This window comes from Maylandia zebra, linkage group LG4 (assembly GCF_041146795.1).
Source record: "Maylandia zebra isolate NMK-2024a linkage group LG4, Mzebra_GT3a, whole genome shotgun sequence".
In the NCBI taxonomy this organism is placed as follows: Eukaryota; Metazoa; Chordata; class Actinopteri; order Cichliformes; family Cichlidae; genus Maylandia; species Maylandia zebra.
Window position 1 is genome coordinate 14,834,725 of NC_135170.1, and position 19,869 is coordinate 14,854,593.

Sequence of the window (19,869 nt, forward strand, 5' to 3'; positions counted from 1 at the left end):
CAATTAGAAAAACACCTGCTTCACGTGCAAGATGAGCTTTATGAGTTTTATGGATCAAAAGTAAGACGTGTGCACCACACCTGCAACTGACTCCAACAATGCTAGTGTTAGCGGCGCTAACGGCTGCAGACAGGAAGATACTGCCAGCACCGGAAACGTGCTCGTCATCTCCGAGCATGAAGTAAGGAGAGCCTTCAAGAGAGTGAACACCAGGAAAGCAGCAGGACCAGACGGCATCCCAGGTCGTATCCTAAGAGACTGCGCATACCAGCTAGCTCCTGTGTTCACTGAGATATTCAACATCTCTTTATCTCAGTCGGTGATCCCCACATGCTTCAAAGAGTCCATCATTGTTCCTGTCCCGAAGAAACCCCACCCTGCTTCTCTCAATGACTATCGCCCTGTAGCCCTCACCTCAGTAGTGATGAAGTGCTTTGAACGCCTGGTCAGAGACTTCATCATTTCTTCACTACCAGACACACTGGACCCACTACAGTTTGCTTACCGTCCAAATCGTTCCACAGACGATGCCATCTCTCATCTCCTCCACACATCACTCACTCACTTGGACACTAGAAGGGGGAATTATGTTAAAATGCTCTTCATAGACTATAGCTCTGCATTTAACACCATAATTCCCTCCACACTCACCACCAAGCTGGAGCATCTGGGACTCACCTCATCTATGTGTCAGTGGATCTCCAACTTCCTAACTGGCAGACCACAGGCAGTAAGGATGGGCGGACATGTCTCAGCCTCCACCACTCTCAGCACTGGAGCCCCCCAGGGGTGTGTTCTGAGCCCCCTGCTGTACTCTTTGTACACATATGACTGTGTGGCCACTACCAGCTCCACCACCATCATCAAGTTTGCTGACGACACCGTCGTGGTGGGCCTGATCTCTGATAACAACGAGACGGCCTACCTGAAGGAGATTAGGAATCTGGAGAACTGGTGCCAGAGGAACAACCTCCTTCTAAACGTCAGTAAGACAAAGGAGCTGATAGTGGACTTCAGCACTAAGCAGGAGAGGAACTACCAGACCCCCGTCATCAACGAGTGCCCAGTGGAGAGAGTGGACAGCTTCAAATACCTCGGAGTTCACATCACGCAGGACCTGTCATGGTCCTGTCACATCAACACCGTGGTGAAAAAGGCCCGACAGCGTCTCTACCACCTCAGACGCTTGAGAGACTTCCAACTGCCCTCCAAGGTGCTCAGGAACTTTTACTCCTGCACCATAGAGAGCATCCTGACGGGAAACATCTTAACCTGGTTCGGGAACAGCACCATGCAGGACAGACGAGCTCTACAGAGGGTTGTGCGGTCAGCTGAGCGCACCATCCGCTCCGAGCTCCCTGACCTGCACTCAATCTACAGCAGGCGGTGCTGGACCAAGGCCAGGAAGATCGTGAAGGACCTCAGCCATCCCAACAACAGACTGTTCTCTCTGCTGAGGTCAGGAAAGCGATTCCGCTCCCTGAAGACCAACACAGAGAGACTGAGGAGGAGCTTCTTCCCGCAGGCGATACGGTCTCTCAATCACACCACCACACAGTACTGACCCACACATACAGTTCTTACACACACTGGACATTCTGGACATTGTTTTCACTTCATTACTTAAATCACGCTGCTGTTATTGTGTATATGCTGCTGTTATTGTGTATATATTTATTTATATTTAGATTTCTTCATACATTCTTATATAGTTCTATATTGTGTATTATGTTGTACAGTTATTTTATTTTCAACTTTAATTTATATATTTTATCTTATTCTTCCCAGTTAAATTTACCCTTCATTCTAATTTGTGTTGTACAGTTATTTCATTTTTAACCTTAATTTATATTTTATTCCTTCCTAGTTAAATTTACCCTTTTTAATTTTTCATATTTATTTCCTATCTTATTCATAGCCTTTTCCTTTTTTGTTTTCTTTAGGTCACGAGCAGTTGTCCAAGCATTTCACTACATATCGTACTGTGTATGACTGTGTACGTGACAAATAAAATTTGAATTTGAATTTGATTTGATTTTTGATTTGACTTACCAAGTTCACAGTGGTAGAACTATTTACTTTAGCAGAGTGCAGTAAATTTACTGAAAGGCTTTTTTATTGTGTGAATCCAGGAGGTAATAATGTTCCCAAATATAATACCTACACAGTCAGTTAATTTTGAGGGACGTTTAGACTACATGGGCTGACTGACATGAGAGCAAACTGATAGTGAGGCTGAAATGCAATTAAAGTATCATTATGTATTCCAGCTAATAGAACTACCAAACTACCACCGACACTTTAAGGGAGAGTTTATTTTCATGGAGAGATGCTCGTTGGCGTTTCTGCTGAGTGTTACATAAAAAGACGGCAAGACTTGAGGAAATCCCTGCTTCTGGCCAAGAAATAGTCTGGCACAAAAACCGGTGCAAAACTGAAATGTGTCATTTTCAGCTTTGGGTATTTTAACAAATTAGACAAATTTAATGTAGTATTTTAGTGAGCTTTAGAAAGTGCTCCTGTTACATTAGGACAGAAGTACTATTAATAAGTAAAGCATGGCTCCAGCTACATACATGCAAACACGAGAGTATTCTCTTCTAGTTGTCTGCAAGAAAGCAAAGTTTTTTCCAAAATAAAAGTTTTATTTAGCCTCTTTTTGAGCTGTGTAGCTACTGCAGGAGAACAGTGAGAGATCAATACAACAGATCCAACCACCATCACTCTCACACACACTTTACCTCAGGAGCAATGTAATCCGGTGTGCCACAGAAGGTCTTGGTTGTGATTCCATCATTCATATTCTCTTTACACATGCCAAAGTCTGCTATTTTAATGTGGCCCTCACAGTCCAGCATTACATTGTCCAGCTTCAGGTCTCTGTGAGAGGGTGAAGCAAAGTCAAAAAGGAACAACAGACTAATCAACATAACTTGGCATCGATACTCGAAACGGCAAATCTGTATTACAATTCAATTTAGAGGCTCAAAAGGTTTGTGAAATGTGATCCTCAGCTATTGAGACTGCATCAGTTCGACTGTACAACCCTTTCTGAACATTACAGATGGATCTACATTATGTACAACTTCCAGCTCATGTTGAAGTGAATGCCTGCGTTAGTCCAAACAATGTGTTAGATGTGAAGAAAGGTTAAATTTACATTGTTTCTCATTTCTTTTACATTTGTGAAGTACCTTATAATAAAACATATATAGTACTGAATAGCTCACATTCACCTTTGGCTTGTAGCAATACACCAGTAGTGATCAAACTGACATCACTCTAACAAATTAAGACTATTTTGAACTGCCAGTCATACAAAACTTCTCTAGTAGTCCAAGAAGAACACAACAGTGCTGGAAATGAGCACAACAGGTTCATTTTAATTATCCTAGCTGCTAATACTGTGCTGAAAGAAACTTTACTTTACTGACAAGTCACAAATTCACTCTGAAACTTCCTGATTTTATAAACTTCCATATTGTATAAGAGTATATTTGGCACATGGCAGTAATTCATTCAGTTCAGTTGAGTTTTATTTATATAGCGCCAAATCACATCAGCAGCCGCCTCGAGGCGCTTTATACTGTAAGATAAAGAGCCTAGAATAATGCAAAGAAAACCCGAACAATCAAACTACCTCCTATAAGCAAGCACTTGGCGACAGTGGGAAGGAAAAACTCCCTTTTAACAGGAAGAAATTGCCGACATACGCTGGAGAGGAGCAGACAGGGGGAAACTGGAAAAAAGACACACCGTGGATTTCATTTGCACTATTTCAGGTACGTACTACTGTGTGAGCTCAGCTATATTTGGTTAATGTTCTGCGTTTAGTAGGTTGTGTTATGGATGTTACCTGTAGATGATGCCCTTTTGATGTAGGAAAAACAGACCAATCGCTATCTCTGCAGCGTAGAATCTGCACACACACACACACACACACACGCACACGCACACGCACACGCACACACACACACACACAAAAAACACAAACGGCAACAACAACGGCAATTAGACAGAGGCCGAGAAAAAGGACAGCAGGAAAACAGATCATTTGTGTGCGTGTATGCGCGTGTCAGAGTAAAGGTCACTCCTGTCTCTTCAAGGCCAGCAAGCAACTGATAAGATCAGCGGCAGAGGTCTGGACGGACAGACCGCACAGTCGGCCACGCTTGCGCGGGCGTGCATGCGCTCTCTGCGTTTAAAAAGCGCATTTTAAAGACAGCAAGAGTCATTTGGTTGTGAAAACTGTGCAGAGCCCGTTTGGAGCTAATTAGATGTTCTTTCTGTGCTCAGAATGATGAGCAGCAGCATTAAAGAATAAATACTGAAGCTCTCAATATACAAAAAGACTCTGCAACACTGAAGTTCAAAGCAATTTAATCATCCGTGGAGAAGGATTTCCTGTTTAATAAAAAAAAGAGAGCGAACAAGCTGATGGCCTTAGTTAAAAGAGTTCCTCGTGTACTTCGACTTACCCCCTCTGCAGTCTGAACCTTCAGCCATAGGGAAGAAACTTTAATTCTCTATGAATTACATGAAGGGCTAACTCCTCAACAGCTCTCGCTCGACACCGACAGCCCCACTTGTCAAATGTGTCAGCCTGCTGGTTGGGCTTGACACCAGCGATCTCGCCAGCCACCGTAATTATATTCTGCAGTTCTGGAGGTACTGCGCCATGCACTGAAAACTCTCAGGAGCTGCTGGATTACTTTCATTTCTTTGAAGCTCTTCAGAGCAGCAAGCTGCATTGGGGGCAAACAACATATTTCACCTCCGGGCTCTGCTGGGATTGCTCATCCATCACCAGTCAAGCTGATGATGGCTTATTCACCACGATTTAAACAGGTATTACTAAAGTGTGAAACACCTGCTTTCACGGGGCTCTGATTTTCTGTCTGTGTGTGTGTGTGTACTCACACAGCGTGAGGTTCTTTGAACTTGCCGACCTGCTGTATCTGATACATGAGATCTCCGCCGTTTATGTACTCCATGACAAAATACAAACGGTCCTGTGGAGGGGGCGTAGAAGGGCAAGCAGAGAAAGACAGGTCACAAAGTGCACGTTAATAAAAATGGATGAGAGGTCAAAGGAGCGTAAAATACTGTGGAAGTGGAAGGGACTGCTGTGAGTTTGATGCGCAAATTGAGAGAAGATCAGAGGAGAGATGCAGAAAATATGACAGAGGAAGTGAGGAGGACGGGGAGAAAAGTGGTGATTGGGTTGTCGGTGGATCCAATAAGTCTTCAACTGAGGGAACACGGTGACATCAATTTAGGGACCTGTAGTCCTCCATTATCTACAGAAATTGCCAATAAGTTTCAGTAAGTGAGAAAATGTGGAGGGATTTGGTGTGTGTGTCTGTGTGTTCTGGAGTTTATTGCGAAGTTTTTTAGTGTTAGAGTCTGTACTCCCTGATAAGTCTTATGAGCAGTTGCTTGTTCTGTGTGCGAGCCTATAGTATCTGTGTGTGTGTGAGTGTGTGTGGTTTAACTGTACTTGCGTATGCACTGCATAGGCGCCATATTACTGTATGGATGTGTGCATGCATGATTGTAATTGCATTGTAACTGCCTGCATGTAATAACTGAATTTGATGTACAAAATGTGTGTGTGTGTAGGTGTGTGTGTCAGTATCAGATCGGTTTTATTTACTTTTGTCATTCAAATGCATTTACAACACATCACTAATCAGTGAGAATGCAGAGATGAGTGTTAATGAAGCAGGAGAGCTATATTTACCCCTCTGCTGACTCATCATTAGGACTAATGCACATTATAAAGTTTGTGCATTCCAGCTGTAAACTTGGGACAACAGGTAAGCAGTCACTCCAGATGTTTTTTTTAGGTTGTAGTTCTTGTGTTTGGTAGCATGTGTAACCAGATATATTAAAAAAACAAAAAACTCCACATTTTTCCACTGAAAGGTTAATATAATCCATGTAGACTGAATAACAAAACGAATAAATAAAAGATACACAATATAAAGTTAAAGTACAAATTACATTTTGAGAAACCGGGTCTAAAATTCCTTCCAAATACAAAGACCACCACTTTAGAAGCTACACCTGTTCAACTACTTCTTAATGCAAATATCCAGTTAGCCAATCACATGGCAGCAGCTCTATGCACTCAGGCATGTAGACACGGTGCAGGTGACCTGCTGAACTCCAAACTGAGCATCATAAAGGGGGCAAAATGGGATTTAGGTGACTTTGAATGTGGAGTGTTTGTTGTTTCCTGTTAAGAACAGGAAACTGAGAATACAAATCACACAATCTTAACAAAACTGGATTAAAATATTTGAAAAGCATTGGTCTGATTAGTGTTGAAGGTCAGAATTTAGCATAAACAACATGAAACCTCAGATTCCTCCTGCCTTGTGTGGGGGTGTAATAGTATTTCTTGGCACACTGTGGGCCCTTTAGTACCAACTTAGCAGCCTTTTTGCCTACAGTGCACCATCCTCAGGATAACACACTGTGTCACAAAGCTCAAATCATGGTTTCTTGAATGCAACAGTGAGTTGTGGTGAGATGGGAGATTAACATGTGTGATGCAGCCATGTCAACATGGACCAGAATAAATAAGGAATGTTTCCATGACCCGGTTAAATCTGTGCCATGAAGAATGAAGGAAATTCTCAAGGTGAAAACAAGGTGTACCTAAAAAAGTGTTAGCTTCAGCATTGGTATTAATGTCTATTACTTGTTTGAGATCCATGATGGTGAACATGACAGTATATTCTGAAAGTGCCAATTAAATTTAAGGAGTGACAAGTTAAAACAGGGCAGCTTTTAAGTTTGTATAAAATAAAATGAATATATCTCAGTGAGATATATTCGGTGGGAACATGTCGGCCCACTCACCATAGTCTGGAAGGTAGAGTGCAGCTGTGTTAAGAACGGGGGCTTTCCAGATAAAGCTAGCACTCTCTTCTCCACCATGGTGCACTCTACGTCATCATCTTGGATCACGACGTCCTTCTTCAGGATCTTTACAGCGTACAAGTCCTCGGTTCCTTTGCGCTCTGCCAGCATCACCTTAGAGAGAGGGCGAACAAAGAACATGTGGGAAATGCGAGAAGATGAATTCATCAATATTCAAAATCTTTAAGGCTCACAGCTGCTGTCATGGCTCTGTACCAACAAAGAAGGGAAAGAAACAGAGAGAGAAAAGGAGAAACAGGAGAAACAGGGGAGGTATTGTGAAGGACGGGGATAAAGGATCAGAGCGATGAAGGAAAGCTTCTCTGACTGTTTTGGGTTAGACAGTCAAAGTAAGAAATAAAGAGAAAAAAGACAAAGAGAAACCGATTCATCACTTTTCAAGATGCCAATGGAGGCGAAATAACCAGGGGAATAAGAAAGGAGAGAAAGAGGAAAATGGGATGATGTGAAGCCTCTTACAGAGTCACTCAAAGCCATTTTTATACATCACATACATTACATGGGTACAATTTGTGCGAGATAACAAAAATTAATCGTAATCGAGACATTTTTTAACGGCCTGTTCTGTAAGCCACAAAATCTGTGTTCAATAACCCCTGCTGGATGGCTAGCAAGGCTTTAACAAACATTAATTATATAATGAATTCGAAACTCGCCACTCTTACAAGTATTAAACATAATGATGCCGTTAGAGGACGCAAAACCTAAAAGCTGCTGCAGCAATCTCCCTGCAAGGGGAGAAAGCGCTTAGCCAGTGGTTCTTCTTGTGATAACTTTAATATTAGTCAGAGTTTCTCAAAGATTTTTATACTGTTCGACTTCCTTTTGCCCTTCATGAACAGTAAGGATGAAGCAAAGGAGAGAAAAAAAGACAAAGAAGACAAAAATCAAAGTAAAAAGGGCTTATTTCACATTTCCTGGATCATATGGTTCACAGTGTGGGGAAACTGTAGATAAAGGAAGGTTGATAGGTGAAGAGACTGGGATTAAAAAACAGAAAAAAAGGTTAAATAAATTTTAAGAAGGGCAGGGTGTTGTGAGGGACACATGGGCGAACTCAGAAACTGCCTGGCAGCACTCAAGTTTGACTTTTTATTGGGAATTCAAGGATGACAGCTTCTTGTAATCCACTTATGAGATGCACATAAATGAAAATAAACACACCCTGAATTGTGATTACTTTTATGTGGTTGCCAAATGCGGACCAGGTGACATGAAAGGTTCACACAGACTTGTGACCAGAGCAAAAGTTCAATTAAATTCAACCTTCAAAGAAAGAAAGGATTTACAGGAGCCTGTTGAGGGTGTGTGTGCAGCATTCATGTTTAAGGTAACATTGAGATAGTTTGAGAAATGCAGAGAGTTGGTGTGTTTCAGCCTATCTAACCACACAGCTACAAAATTAACTGTTCCTTATATGTTGAATTTTAACCTAGAGGCATATTAATGTACTACTACATGTGACTCTAGTCGACTCAATGACTGTAAGATGCACCGGTCCTGTGGCTGTAAAACAACCCCAAATCATCACCCCTCCACCACCGTGCTTGACAGCTGGTATGAGGCGTTTGTGCCCATATACTGTGTTTGTTTGTTGCCAAACAGCTTCGTTCTCCTCTTTTCAAAGCATATTGTGGAAGAACTCTTGTGGTTCCTTCAGTTTTGTTTCTGTACTGTCATGAGCTTTTACATTTAACATGCTAACTGAGGTCTGCACAATCTGTCGGTAGTTTCTCTGACCCTGACCTTGAACTGAATTTGCTGGGACGTTCACTCCTGGGAAGATTGTGGCATTGTGTTAACAGACACCTGAATGCTACAGAGCAGCAAACTGCTAAAGCCTCTGCTTCTATCTTTCCACGTGCTAATAATCAGCTAATAATTTGGCTAATGTTACCCCCTCATTCCTATGGAAGCAATAAGGTTGTGCTTCATTTTTCACACTTGTCTGTTTTTTTTCCAGAAAGTCACTGTGACTTAGTAGCAGTGGTGGTCACTTGAAAACAGTAATTCATTACTAATTACTGATTACTTCTCCAAGAAAGTAATCCCAATACTTTACTGATTACTTATTTTCCAAAAGTAATTAGTTACTTTATTACTTAGTTATTTATTACTTAACATTCAAACCTATTTTCTGCATATTCCAGCATAAAAATCGTTTTTTTGTGTCTTTCAAATAGATGCAAGTAAAACACAGCAAAAAATAAATAAAACCAAAGATTCAGCAGCACTAAATCCTGTTGCTCTTAAATCTGTTTTCACCTGTTTAGCAAGAGTGGAGCACGCGGAGGTTTGCCTGGTGCCGCAGCGGTATGTCAGTTGGGGGATCTGAGGTTCGCTCTGTGAATTTCACATTCCCGTGGAAGCGTGCTAGGTGCTTGCTCAGATTTGAAGTTTAATTTTTCGCTGTAAAAAGAAGTTTTCTTTCCACGCAGACTGTACAACGGATGCTAATGTTTTTGTCACTTTTTAGGGACTCAAACTCAAAGCAATGTCAGTACTTCCACGCTTTAAATGCTGCATGGTCGTACTATCTCCTGCACTCCATATGATCCATTGTTGATCTGCACACGTCTGTTGCTGCCACGGGCGTCACACGCTCGTACGTCATTGTCATGAGACACTCTCGCAAACAAAAATCACGATTAAGTAACGCAGTAACACAGCGTGGTTGCGGAAAAGTAAGAGTAATCTAATTACTTTTTTGCAATAATTACTTTACTCATTACCTTAAGAATTAATCAGATTACAGTAATGTGTTACTTGTAACGCATTGCTGCCCATCTCTGCTTAGTAGTGAAGATATTTCAATGATTTCTTGCTTGGAATAAGGGCAAAGGCACCAACTTACATTTTAGAATGCTGTGGAAAGGCTGCGGTGTTTGCCATGTGTAGTTCCCATAAGGCCAAATGACTTCTGTGACCTCAAGAAGTTGTTTTTCATTCAGTTGTATTGTGCATTTATATCTATTATTAAACATTCGATTTTAATTTGCACAAACCACAGGGCGAACCTAGTCACCAAAATTCCACTTGACCATTCCTCTGAGGCTAACAGACACAGCCGTGAGAAAGAACACAAGCTTGATCTCTACATGTTTCTATATGTCTGCAAATAGAAACATATACCACAAAGACGTAAGAAATAAAAAAAAATTACTTCTTCTTACTCATTATTTAGAGGCAGGAAATGAGCATCAGCTTCGCGGTGCAAACACATTGATGTCACACTCGTTATTCTCTCTAAATTCTTTAAGAATGGAGCAATAAGAGTGACCTCTTATTCCCGCTTTCCCCCTCTGAGATGAGAAACTTAGCAACTTTGCTGTTTATGTCTTATAAATATTCAGGTATGATAATGCAGAGAGGTTACTGGGTTCGGTATTCTGTGGGGAGTGCAGCACATATGGACAAAGAGACGCAGTTATATATGTAGACGGGTGTGTGCGTGAGCACGTATCAGGGTATTAATATGCGTTTTTGGTTATACAGCTGCCAGTTTTAAAAACTTCAGCTGGTAGTATACTTTGTTGAACACAACTGAGTGTGTGCGTGTGTGCATATGGTGGCAGCGTGACTTTATGTAAATACAAACTTTATAGAGTTGAAACAGAGAGGAAGGACACCATCTGGCCCAAAGTTCATTTTATACAACCACAAGGACAAGGCCAGCACAGGAGAAAGACATAAAACGCACAGGTCAGACAGTAACAACATGATCTTTTTGGCATCATTACACCACCATCGATTACACATTTTAACTTCTGCATTTATTATCCTTGTTTTTTCACCTTCCCAGTTATTGTGCTTGACCACAAGGATGTTTGGTGTCTGATCCACTCATAGACCGGTTGCAGCATGTGTGTCACTGTTTGCACCCTGGGAAGTTTTTCAGGGTCGTTTGCCAGAAAGCCGTCTCGAGGATATTAGCTGTCATGTGTCGTAAATGATGCCGCTGTGTTTTCTCTGCTGACCTTGCACAGTGAATTTATCCAGGCAAAATGAATGCTGCCCTGCAAGAATCTGCACTGTGCTGCATCACAGTGGGCTGTGTGTATCATTAAAAACGGTCATTTATTATATATAGTATACGCAGCTGTTGTTTCCACTGAGGCATTGAGTGTTCCAAGAAAACCTAAATGAAAACTTTTAAGACTTCCTTTTGCATTTGGATCATGTCTGCAGTGGCTTTAGTTACAGTGTTTGTGTGGTGGGCTTGAAGAACATTTCTTTTTAAATACCATCAGTTTGTTCATTACTCCAATAATTATTCTTCTGTGTACAGCAAATCTCAGGCTGCAGTGTCTTCTGTGAGGAGAAAGGGGGGAAACTGTAACCAAGAACTAATTTGTTGTGTAATAGCCCACTACCACACAGTCTTAGCTGGTCTAGAGGATTGTCAAGCATGAGGTTTGTGGCCTATTAGAGCTTCCAAACCAGGCCCACTGGATGGCTGCGCAAAGTATGGAAAGTGCAGAGATGTTTTTTTTTTAATAATTCCTGATGTTGTGCTTCCAGGGATAATTCAACACTGTAGCCATTGCCACAAATCCAGGCAAGGATGTTGGCAACACAAAAATGATTTTACAGCGATTAAAAATACATGCATCTCTCAGCTGAAGTGTTATTGCTGGTATTGTGTTACTGTGTCCCACCAAAAAACTAAAGGGAACATTCATGTATCCTAACACAATTCCTCACCCGTATGCTCAAAGGCTACTGCAGGGAGCCCACCCGGGGAACTGTGTCAGTCCCCCCTGTGGTATCTTCACGCCTTACTGTCTATTCTACAGTGTTTTCAAAAAAAGAAGGCTACAAACTCTCAGAATATAAGTCCTTAATGTATTTTATGTTGTGGACCATTTGCAGCACACTTGGATCTTGAGTGGACCGAACCAATGAAACTATACGATAAATGTCCAAAAAAGCGTTATGCCCTCCTTCATTATTCTGAAGCTGTATAGTGGGCCGAATTGGAGTCCTTGCTGGGCTGATTCTGGTCCCTGGGCCTCATGTTTGACACCCTTGACCTTACAGTAATGACAATTTTTGCTTTTGGCTATCATAAAATTTGCTAAAATTCATTATTCTGCACAGCAATGCCTGTTTTTGCTGTGGCGCCGTATGAAAATGAGACACCAACTGCCTTTGGGAAGCAGCAGCTGTAAACTTGAAGTTATTTTTGTGTGTCTGTGCAACTCCAGCTCTTATTACGCCGCGATACATGCGTATAAAGAATGATGAGGCAGGCCAAAATGAAGCGTGCCCTCTTGACTGCACATGTGTCCTATAATCACAGAGAAGTGTTTGCAGCAGTATTGTGTTACTCCGGTTGTGTGGCAGCAGGTCCTACCAGCCTCCCACGCACACTCAGGAACCTTTAAAGTGACACACACGTCATGTGAGCGACTCGTCTCACAAAATGTTCTGGTGCGTGTGTGCGTCTGCATAGCACAGACTAAAATGACTGTTGGATTTACATTTGCAGGAATGTGCTTTCCAACATGTGTGTGTTTGCTTGTGTGTGTGTGTACACTTTGTCTTCTGCTGAAGCTGTGCATCTCTGCATGCTTCAGCAGTCTGCGTTTGTGTGAGTTGGGTATTCCAGTAATGATCGCGCTTCAACTCAGGCTCCATTACAATGACGCATCAGTGTAGCTTTAAATGCTTGTTACCATGGAAACAGGCAGCCGGCATACAAGTCTGATACTCAGACAATGGTCTCTCTCTCTCTCTTTCGTGCTCTTTATGTCACTTTCGGCCTCCCTCCACCCTGCTGCTCTACCCCTCTGTCTGGCTTTCACAGCATCTTCCCATTCTTTCTGTTTCTTGCCTTGATTTTCATTCATTCACATCACTCTAACATCCCCCCCCCCCGCCCCCCGCCTTTTCCCGCTTTTCATTCAGTCCAACGTTTTTACCTCTCGCTCATTTTATTCACGTCAACCTTGTCGCGATGCCTCACATCTCTCGCCTCTCTTCTTCCATCGCCTACCTGTTTGTCGCATCATCTTCCTCACCTCTTTCTCTTCATCCACCTCGCCCTACTCGTGCTTCATCACCTTTGATTCCCTCTGTCTCCATCTCCTCTTTTTGGCCATGTTTTCTTTCCTTTGCTGTAAGCTCTGTTTGCAGTTATACAGCAAAGCTCTGATGCTCAAACAAACAAACACACAGACAAACAAGAGCCTCCCAGATATATTCGCTATAGCACACAAGTTATAAAAAAAAAACAAGGTTTTCTGTGTCCATGATAGCTGGCTCATATATCGACTTAAACTACATGTAAATTAAGAGGCCAAAGTCACAGGGAGCATAATATACAGTGGGGCAAAAAAGTATTTAGTCAGCCACCGATTGTGCAAGTTCCCCCACCTAAAATGATGACAGAGGTCAGTAATTTGCACCAGATGTACACTTCAACTGTGAGAGACAGAATGTGAAAAAAAAATCCATGAATCCACATGGTAGGATTTGTAAAGAATTTATTGGTAAATCAGGGTGGAAAATAAGTATTTGGTCAATAACAAAAATACAACTCAATACTTTGTAACATAACCTTTGTTGGCAATAACAGAGGTCAAACGTTTACTATAGGTCTTTACCAGGTTTGCACACACAGTAGCTGGTATTTTGGCCCATTCCTCCATGCAGATCTTCTCGAGAGCAGTGATGTTTTGGGGCTGTCGCCGAGCAACACGGACTTTCAACTCCCGCCACAGATTTTCTATGGGGTTGAGGTCTGGAGACTGGCTAGGCCACTCCAGGACTTTCAAATGCTTCTTACGGAGCCACTCCTTTGTTGCCCGGGCGGTGTGTTTTGGATCATTGTCATGTTGGAAGACCCAGCCTCGTTTCATCTTCAAAGTTCTCACTGATGGAAGGAGGTTTTGGCTCAAAATCTCACGATACATGGCCCCATTCATTCTGTCCTTAACACGGATCAGTCGTCCTGTCCCCTTGGCAGAAAAACAGCCCCATAGCATGATGTTTCCACCCCCATGCTTCACAGTAGGTATGGTGTTCTTGGGATGCAACTCAGTATTCTTCTTCCTCCAAACACGACGAGTTGAGTTTATACCAAAAAGTTCTACTTTGGTTTCATCTGACCACATGACATTCTCCCAATCCTCTGCTGTATCATCCATGTGCTCTCTGGCAAACTTCAGACGGGCCTGGACATGCACTGGCTTCAGCAGCGGAACACGTCTGGCACTGCGGGATTTGATTCCCTGCCGTTGTAGTGTGTTACTGATGGTGACCTTTGTTACTTTGGTCCCAGCTCTCTGCAGGTCATTCACCAGGTCCCCCTGTGTGGTTCTGGGATCTTTGCTCACCGTTCTCATGATCATTTTGACCCCACGGGATGAGATCTTGCGTGGAGCCCCAGATCGAGGGAGATTATCAGCGGTCTTGTATGTCTTCCATTTTCTGATGATTGCTCCCACAGTTGATTTTTTTCACACCAAGCTGCTTGCCTATTGTAGATTCACTCTTCCCAGTCTGGTGCAGGTCTACAATACTTTTCCTGGTGTCCTTCGAAAGCTCTTTGGTCTTGGCCATGGCGGAGTTTGGAGTCTGACTGTTTGAGGCTGTGGACAGGTGTCTTTTATACAGATGATGAGTTCAAACAGGTGCCATTCATACAGGTAACGAGTGGGGGACAGAAAAGCTTCTTACAGAAGACGTTACAGGTCTGTGAGAGCCAGAGATTTTCCTTGTTTGAGGTGACCAAATACTTATTTTCCACCCTAATTTACGAATAAATTCTTTACAAATCCTACCATGTGGATTCATGGATTTTTTTTTCACATTCTGTCTCTCACAGTTGAAGTGTACCTCTGGTGCAAATTACTGACCTCTGTCATCATTTTAAGTGGGGGAATTTGCACAATCGGTGGCTGACTAAATACTTTTTTCCCCCACTGTATAGCAAGTTGTTAAGCTATGATTGTGCTGATTTTTGGATTTTAAGGGTGAGGCCGCTGTTCTTTTTGACTGTACCTTGTATCCCATAGAAAATGTTTATTTTTTGTTTACTTTATTTAAAAAGTGAAAATATTAATTGGCAGAAGGGTATATAATACAAATGTGCCAGATTTAGCCATGCAGGCTAATTTCCATCTGGCATCCCCACCAAGTCGATGGTGTTAAATATCAAAAACAGTAACACACACACACACACTTAAACATCACGTCTTACCTTGCCAAAGCTGCCCTTGCCCAGCACCATGAGGAAGTTAAAGTCAGACAACTTCATGCGGTCTTGGTTGCCATTGGAGTCGAACCGGGATGCGGCGTTGGCTGACTTCCCTTCTGTGTTCTTCCCCGGACCAATTTTAGCCCTCTAGATGGGGGTGAGAGAAAATAAAGGAGAAATTAGGCAAAACAAATTGGCACCCGAAATCCAGGATTTCATAGTGAGCTAATATTTTTTTAAAATGTCAGGATGAGGATGTTGGTGTTATTGAGCCATCTGGACTTAATTAAGAAGTGCTTTTTGTAGCATTTTAATGTTAATGAATACTATTAGTAATTTTGAAAACACTTGCATAATTGCCATAAACAAAAATCAAATCAGAGACAGATTAGTAAGCATGACTATAAGACCTAACAACTGAGAATTAAAGATCTGCTCTTAATGGTTTATATGATTTAAAACCGTAATTACATAATATGGACCAGTCACAGTAGCTCTAGTTTTCTGGAAACTTCCAGGCTGTCGTGGCTTCCTGGTGATTGCATAGAATGCTTTTTGCATTCACTATAACAAGTTACCGGTCGCTCAGAACATGCGACACCCTCAACCCCAGGTCACCAAACAATTAGGTCCGACTCTGAAGATGTTTTTATACCTGCAGTGTTTACTCTGTTTAAATTGATATCTGGTTTGTTTTCCCCCTTGGTGTGTTTCACTTGTGCAGGTGTGAACACGGTAATCGCACTTGGGTGTGGACCAAAACGACCGCACTGAGACCTTTTAGATGGTTTGGTTCCAAATGAACTTTAATGCAGTTTATCTATGGTGTGAATGTGATCTGACCTCGATCCAAACCAACTACCGGGTGTACGTTTCAAGTCTGAGCTAATAACTTCCTGGAGCCATGCATGCTCTGTACTCTGGGATGTAGGAGGTAGTATAGATGTCCAAACGTCTGTATGAGCTAGCAACTAGCTGTGGAATGAACATTCTCCATGTTCATGCTTGTAGTATTCCAGAACACAGAACCTTCTTCCTGTATTTACTTTTGTTGCTCCCGGCCCAGACACAGCTGGCCAATAAGCAGACTGAATATTCTCATCTAGTAAGTGGTGACGCATTTTGGTTTGCTTAGAGTTCACTTGGATTTTTCTCTCTGCAAAAAGAAAACAAACCATGGGGAAAAGCTACAAGTTCACAAACTCATCAACTGATTCAATCCAGAGTAAACGAACTGTAGGTGTGAAAACGCCCTAACGCCCTGAGACTGACCATTGTGAGTCTGGACAGGCTGGGGATGGTTTGCCTCACATAGTTGTGTCTGATCTCCCTTATCAGGGCGGCAACGGAGCGGCAGTTCTTTGCCAGATCATTATTGCAGCCTTTATGGTAACCTTTAGGATCTCTAGTGTTTCTCCTATTCCTTTGCTTCAAGTTATAAACCTGTTTTTCCTGTGCTACTTTAGTTTAGTCTTACTTTCTCCAGACCCATGAAACCATATTTGGAAGAATTACAAACCTTAAGCTTCCTGGAGTAACCCACCTGGCTTCCCCACTCACCTGCCTGCCTGCAATCTCGTCTCCCCATCTTGGCCTCTCTTGGTAACCCCTCTGTTCCCTCTTGCACAACAGTGTGACGAGTAAGCACCATTTGCTTTTCCCTTTGTTTAATTTAGTTACAGCAGCTCCTTTATTTCTAACTCAGTTTTTTCCCTCTTTTAGATCATCCCACTAAATCTGCACCAGTCGTGCCTCACTAACTTTAATTTGTTGATTCACTGTAAATAAAATCCCTTTCAATGTCCTCCATTTCTGTGAGTCTGCTCCTTGGGGCCACGTTTTCCCTCTTTCTGATAACTATGCTTGGTGAAATTTCCTCTGAATGAAGGAGGTAATGTGAATATATTTGAGATTTTCCCTGATTTATCACATTTAATCTCTGTATTATCATGAACAGATTGCATGTAATTGCTAAATTGACCCCATTCAGTCACAACTGGTAGCAGACTGACTCTTGTTGCCAGCTTATTGTCATTTTATTGCTGTCTTGGTGCAACAAAGATTGTGAGTTCATTGCACGCACTCACAGTAATTGTGATCGTGTCACGGTTTTACGGGACGATCGTGGCTCAAGAGTTGGCAGTTCGTCTTGTAATCGGAAGGTTGCCGGTTCGAGCCCCGGCTCGTTGTGTCCTTGGGCAAGACACTTCACCCGTTGCCTACTGGTGGTGGTCAGAGGGCCCGGTGGCGCCAGTGTCCGGCAGCCTCACCTCTGTCAGTGCGCCCCAGCTTGCCATCACTGAATGTAAAGTGCTTTGGGGTCCTTAGGGACTAAGTAAAGCATTTACGGTTTCAGTGACATGTACCACTGTTTTCCTTTGTCTGACTGCAAAATTAAAACACAGTGTGGCAAAAAGACTTCTACATAGTGCTCATGTGTAAAGTATGATATTTGTTTGTGTTTGCATTTGCAACCTTTACTGGCAAAAACCAGAAAGATCGTTTTTTATCTTTTTTTTTCAGTTTATATAAAAACCACTAAGCGCACACAAATAATTACTGACTTTAAGATACTGAAGCCCCAGACGTAAACATAACTCCATGCCTTTAAATTTTACTGTGAAACAATCAAAATGTGTTGAAAGACAGAAATCTTCCTCGTTGTGTTTCGTTTATCATTTATTCTGTTTCATTTTCACCTTCATCTTTATAGATTTGGCCTTTGTCTCTAACTTTCCATTTATTCGTGTGTATCAGCAGCTGTCAGTCCTCTGCTCGCTCTTCATTTCTAACCATCTCTCTGTCTCGACCTTGTCATTCCCTCTCGTCTTATCTCCCTTGTAAGAATTTTAATCGTATTCTCTACTTTGTTAAGCCGCGCTTCAGTTTTAAAATGCTCTTAGTATATTAATCTTAATTAATACATGCCTCCTCGCTCAGAAACAGAGGTACAGGCAGAGCACATCTAATCTTTTTCCAATCTTATCTTAAACTGATGATCCACACTGACGGTCTCTGCACTTTTTGTCCTGTGCCGCTGCAGTAATTTCCTCACTGCCACTGCTCTGCGGCTCCCTGCACTGCGTGTGGTGCACGCCATACAGTTCTCAGCTCATCAATGGATAAAAGCCTCTATCTGTCTCCATCTGTTGTCACGCAAACACACACAGACACACAAACAAGCGGGAACAGTCAAGGTGTTTGCGAGCAGCGGAGCATGCTGAAGGCAAAGCCTGCAGAGTAATGCCGCTCTCTCGCACTAACTCTGTCTAAAGCAGGAATGTCTAACTCGTTTTATACAGCGGGCTACATACAGCCCACTTTGATCTTATGTGGGCCGAACTGGTGAAACTCCAATTTCTGTCAGTGTAAAAGGTTTAACTACGCATTCAATCAATGAGAGACCTTAATGTAAGACAAAGAAGAGCAATTGTAACATTATGTCTCAGGTTTTCTACATGGTAAAGAAATGCTGCTGTAGTAAATGAAAGAAATCTGTCAGCATGACTCTTTGAGCTTAGATTGGAAGAATGTGTGTAAATCTATAACTGAATTACTTTGCTGTACTGTCAATGTCCATGAGATTTAAAACTACAGTTAAAAGACCAAAATCTATGCCCTCCTTTACATTTTCCAAAGCCTGCCAGCGGGCCAGATTGGGGTCTTTGTCAGGCTGATTCTGGCACGCAGGCCTTATGTTTGACGCTAAAGCCATGCAGATGATAAAAGACCACCAGACAAATGCTGAATGCAAACAGAAGGATGTCATTAAAGGTCCTCAGAACTGAAACCCCACCCCCCAAAACTCTGTGCCCTCTTAATTACAAGTAGATTTGGGTACTGGCTGAGTACAATAAGGCTGGGACAAAATACTGATGTACCAATATATTTTACTGCCTTCTCTGGTGACACAATTATCAATATAGTGGTGCCAAATTAGATCAGAACATGTGCCGAAGAGCGTTTACCAATCTCACACAGGAAGAAGGAACTCAAAAAGGCAAAGTATCGGACACGGTAAAATAAAGTGTTATTACGTCTTGATTTCCACCCCTAAAATACATTTAAAGCACTTGTTAGTGATGTGGTTTTCCTACTCTAAAAGTTACAGTTACCACATGGTACCAATGTGTGTTGCAGAAACTCCTTTGAAATCAATTGATATCAGTCCGTGACACCAGGCAAACACTGCTCCCCCAAATATCAGTGGTGACGCTGAAGTCCCAGCTGTCTTCCAACAAGCTGTTCTAGATGCTTTTCCCACACATTTACAGTGAACTGTAAACCGAATGTAATCAGCATACAGGAAAATGAGAGCAAATTTATCGTAAAAGTCAAATCGCCTTCTCCTTCATATCTTATTCTGAGTTTCATCATGTGTATGAGATGGAGGCATCTGTGTCTTTCTTTCTCATTGCAACCTCTCTGAAGGCTTCACCCCAGAGGTTGAATTCAAGCTTGTGTGGATGCGCATGTTTCTGTGTGTGCGTGTGTGACATCTGCCCCCCCCCGAGAATTTGTCTCAGTAAACGTCTGAGGAGCGTGACCTTGAGGAGACATGGGAAAGAAATACAGATTAAAAGAAAGAAAATCACAAGGCGGGCTGCAAAGGTGACAGCGGACAAAACAGATAAGTCAAGGAGGGAGAGGGAAGCTGAATGAGGACAGGGAGGAGGAACGCTGAGAGAAAGGAAGGATAGAAGGCAGGAATAGCT

The 19,869-nt window shown here is 42.3% G+C and overlaps 1 protein-coding gene across 2 annotated transcripts in view; it reads right to left on the reverse strand.

The window, feature by feature from the left end:
- The window catches only part of prkcbb (protein kinase C, beta b), a 107,048-nt gene that overhangs the window by 32,341 nt on the left and 54,838 nt on the right, over positions 1-19,869 (reverse strand). For both annotated transcript variants that reach the window (XM_024802168.2, XM_024802167.2), the window contains exons 9-13: positions 15,158-15,301; positions 6,871-7,044; positions 4,921-5,012; positions 3,857-3,919; positions 2,742-2,880 (exon numbers count right to left, since the gene is read on the reverse strand). In XM_024802168.2, coding sequence (XP_024657936.1) covers positions 2,742-2,880; positions 3,857-3,919; positions 4,921-5,012; positions 6,871-7,044; positions 15,158-15,301 — 612 coding nt within the window. The remainder of the gene's footprint in view (positions 1-2,741; positions 2,881-3,856; positions 3,920-4,920; positions 5,013-6,870; positions 7,045-15,157; positions 15,302-19,869) is intronic.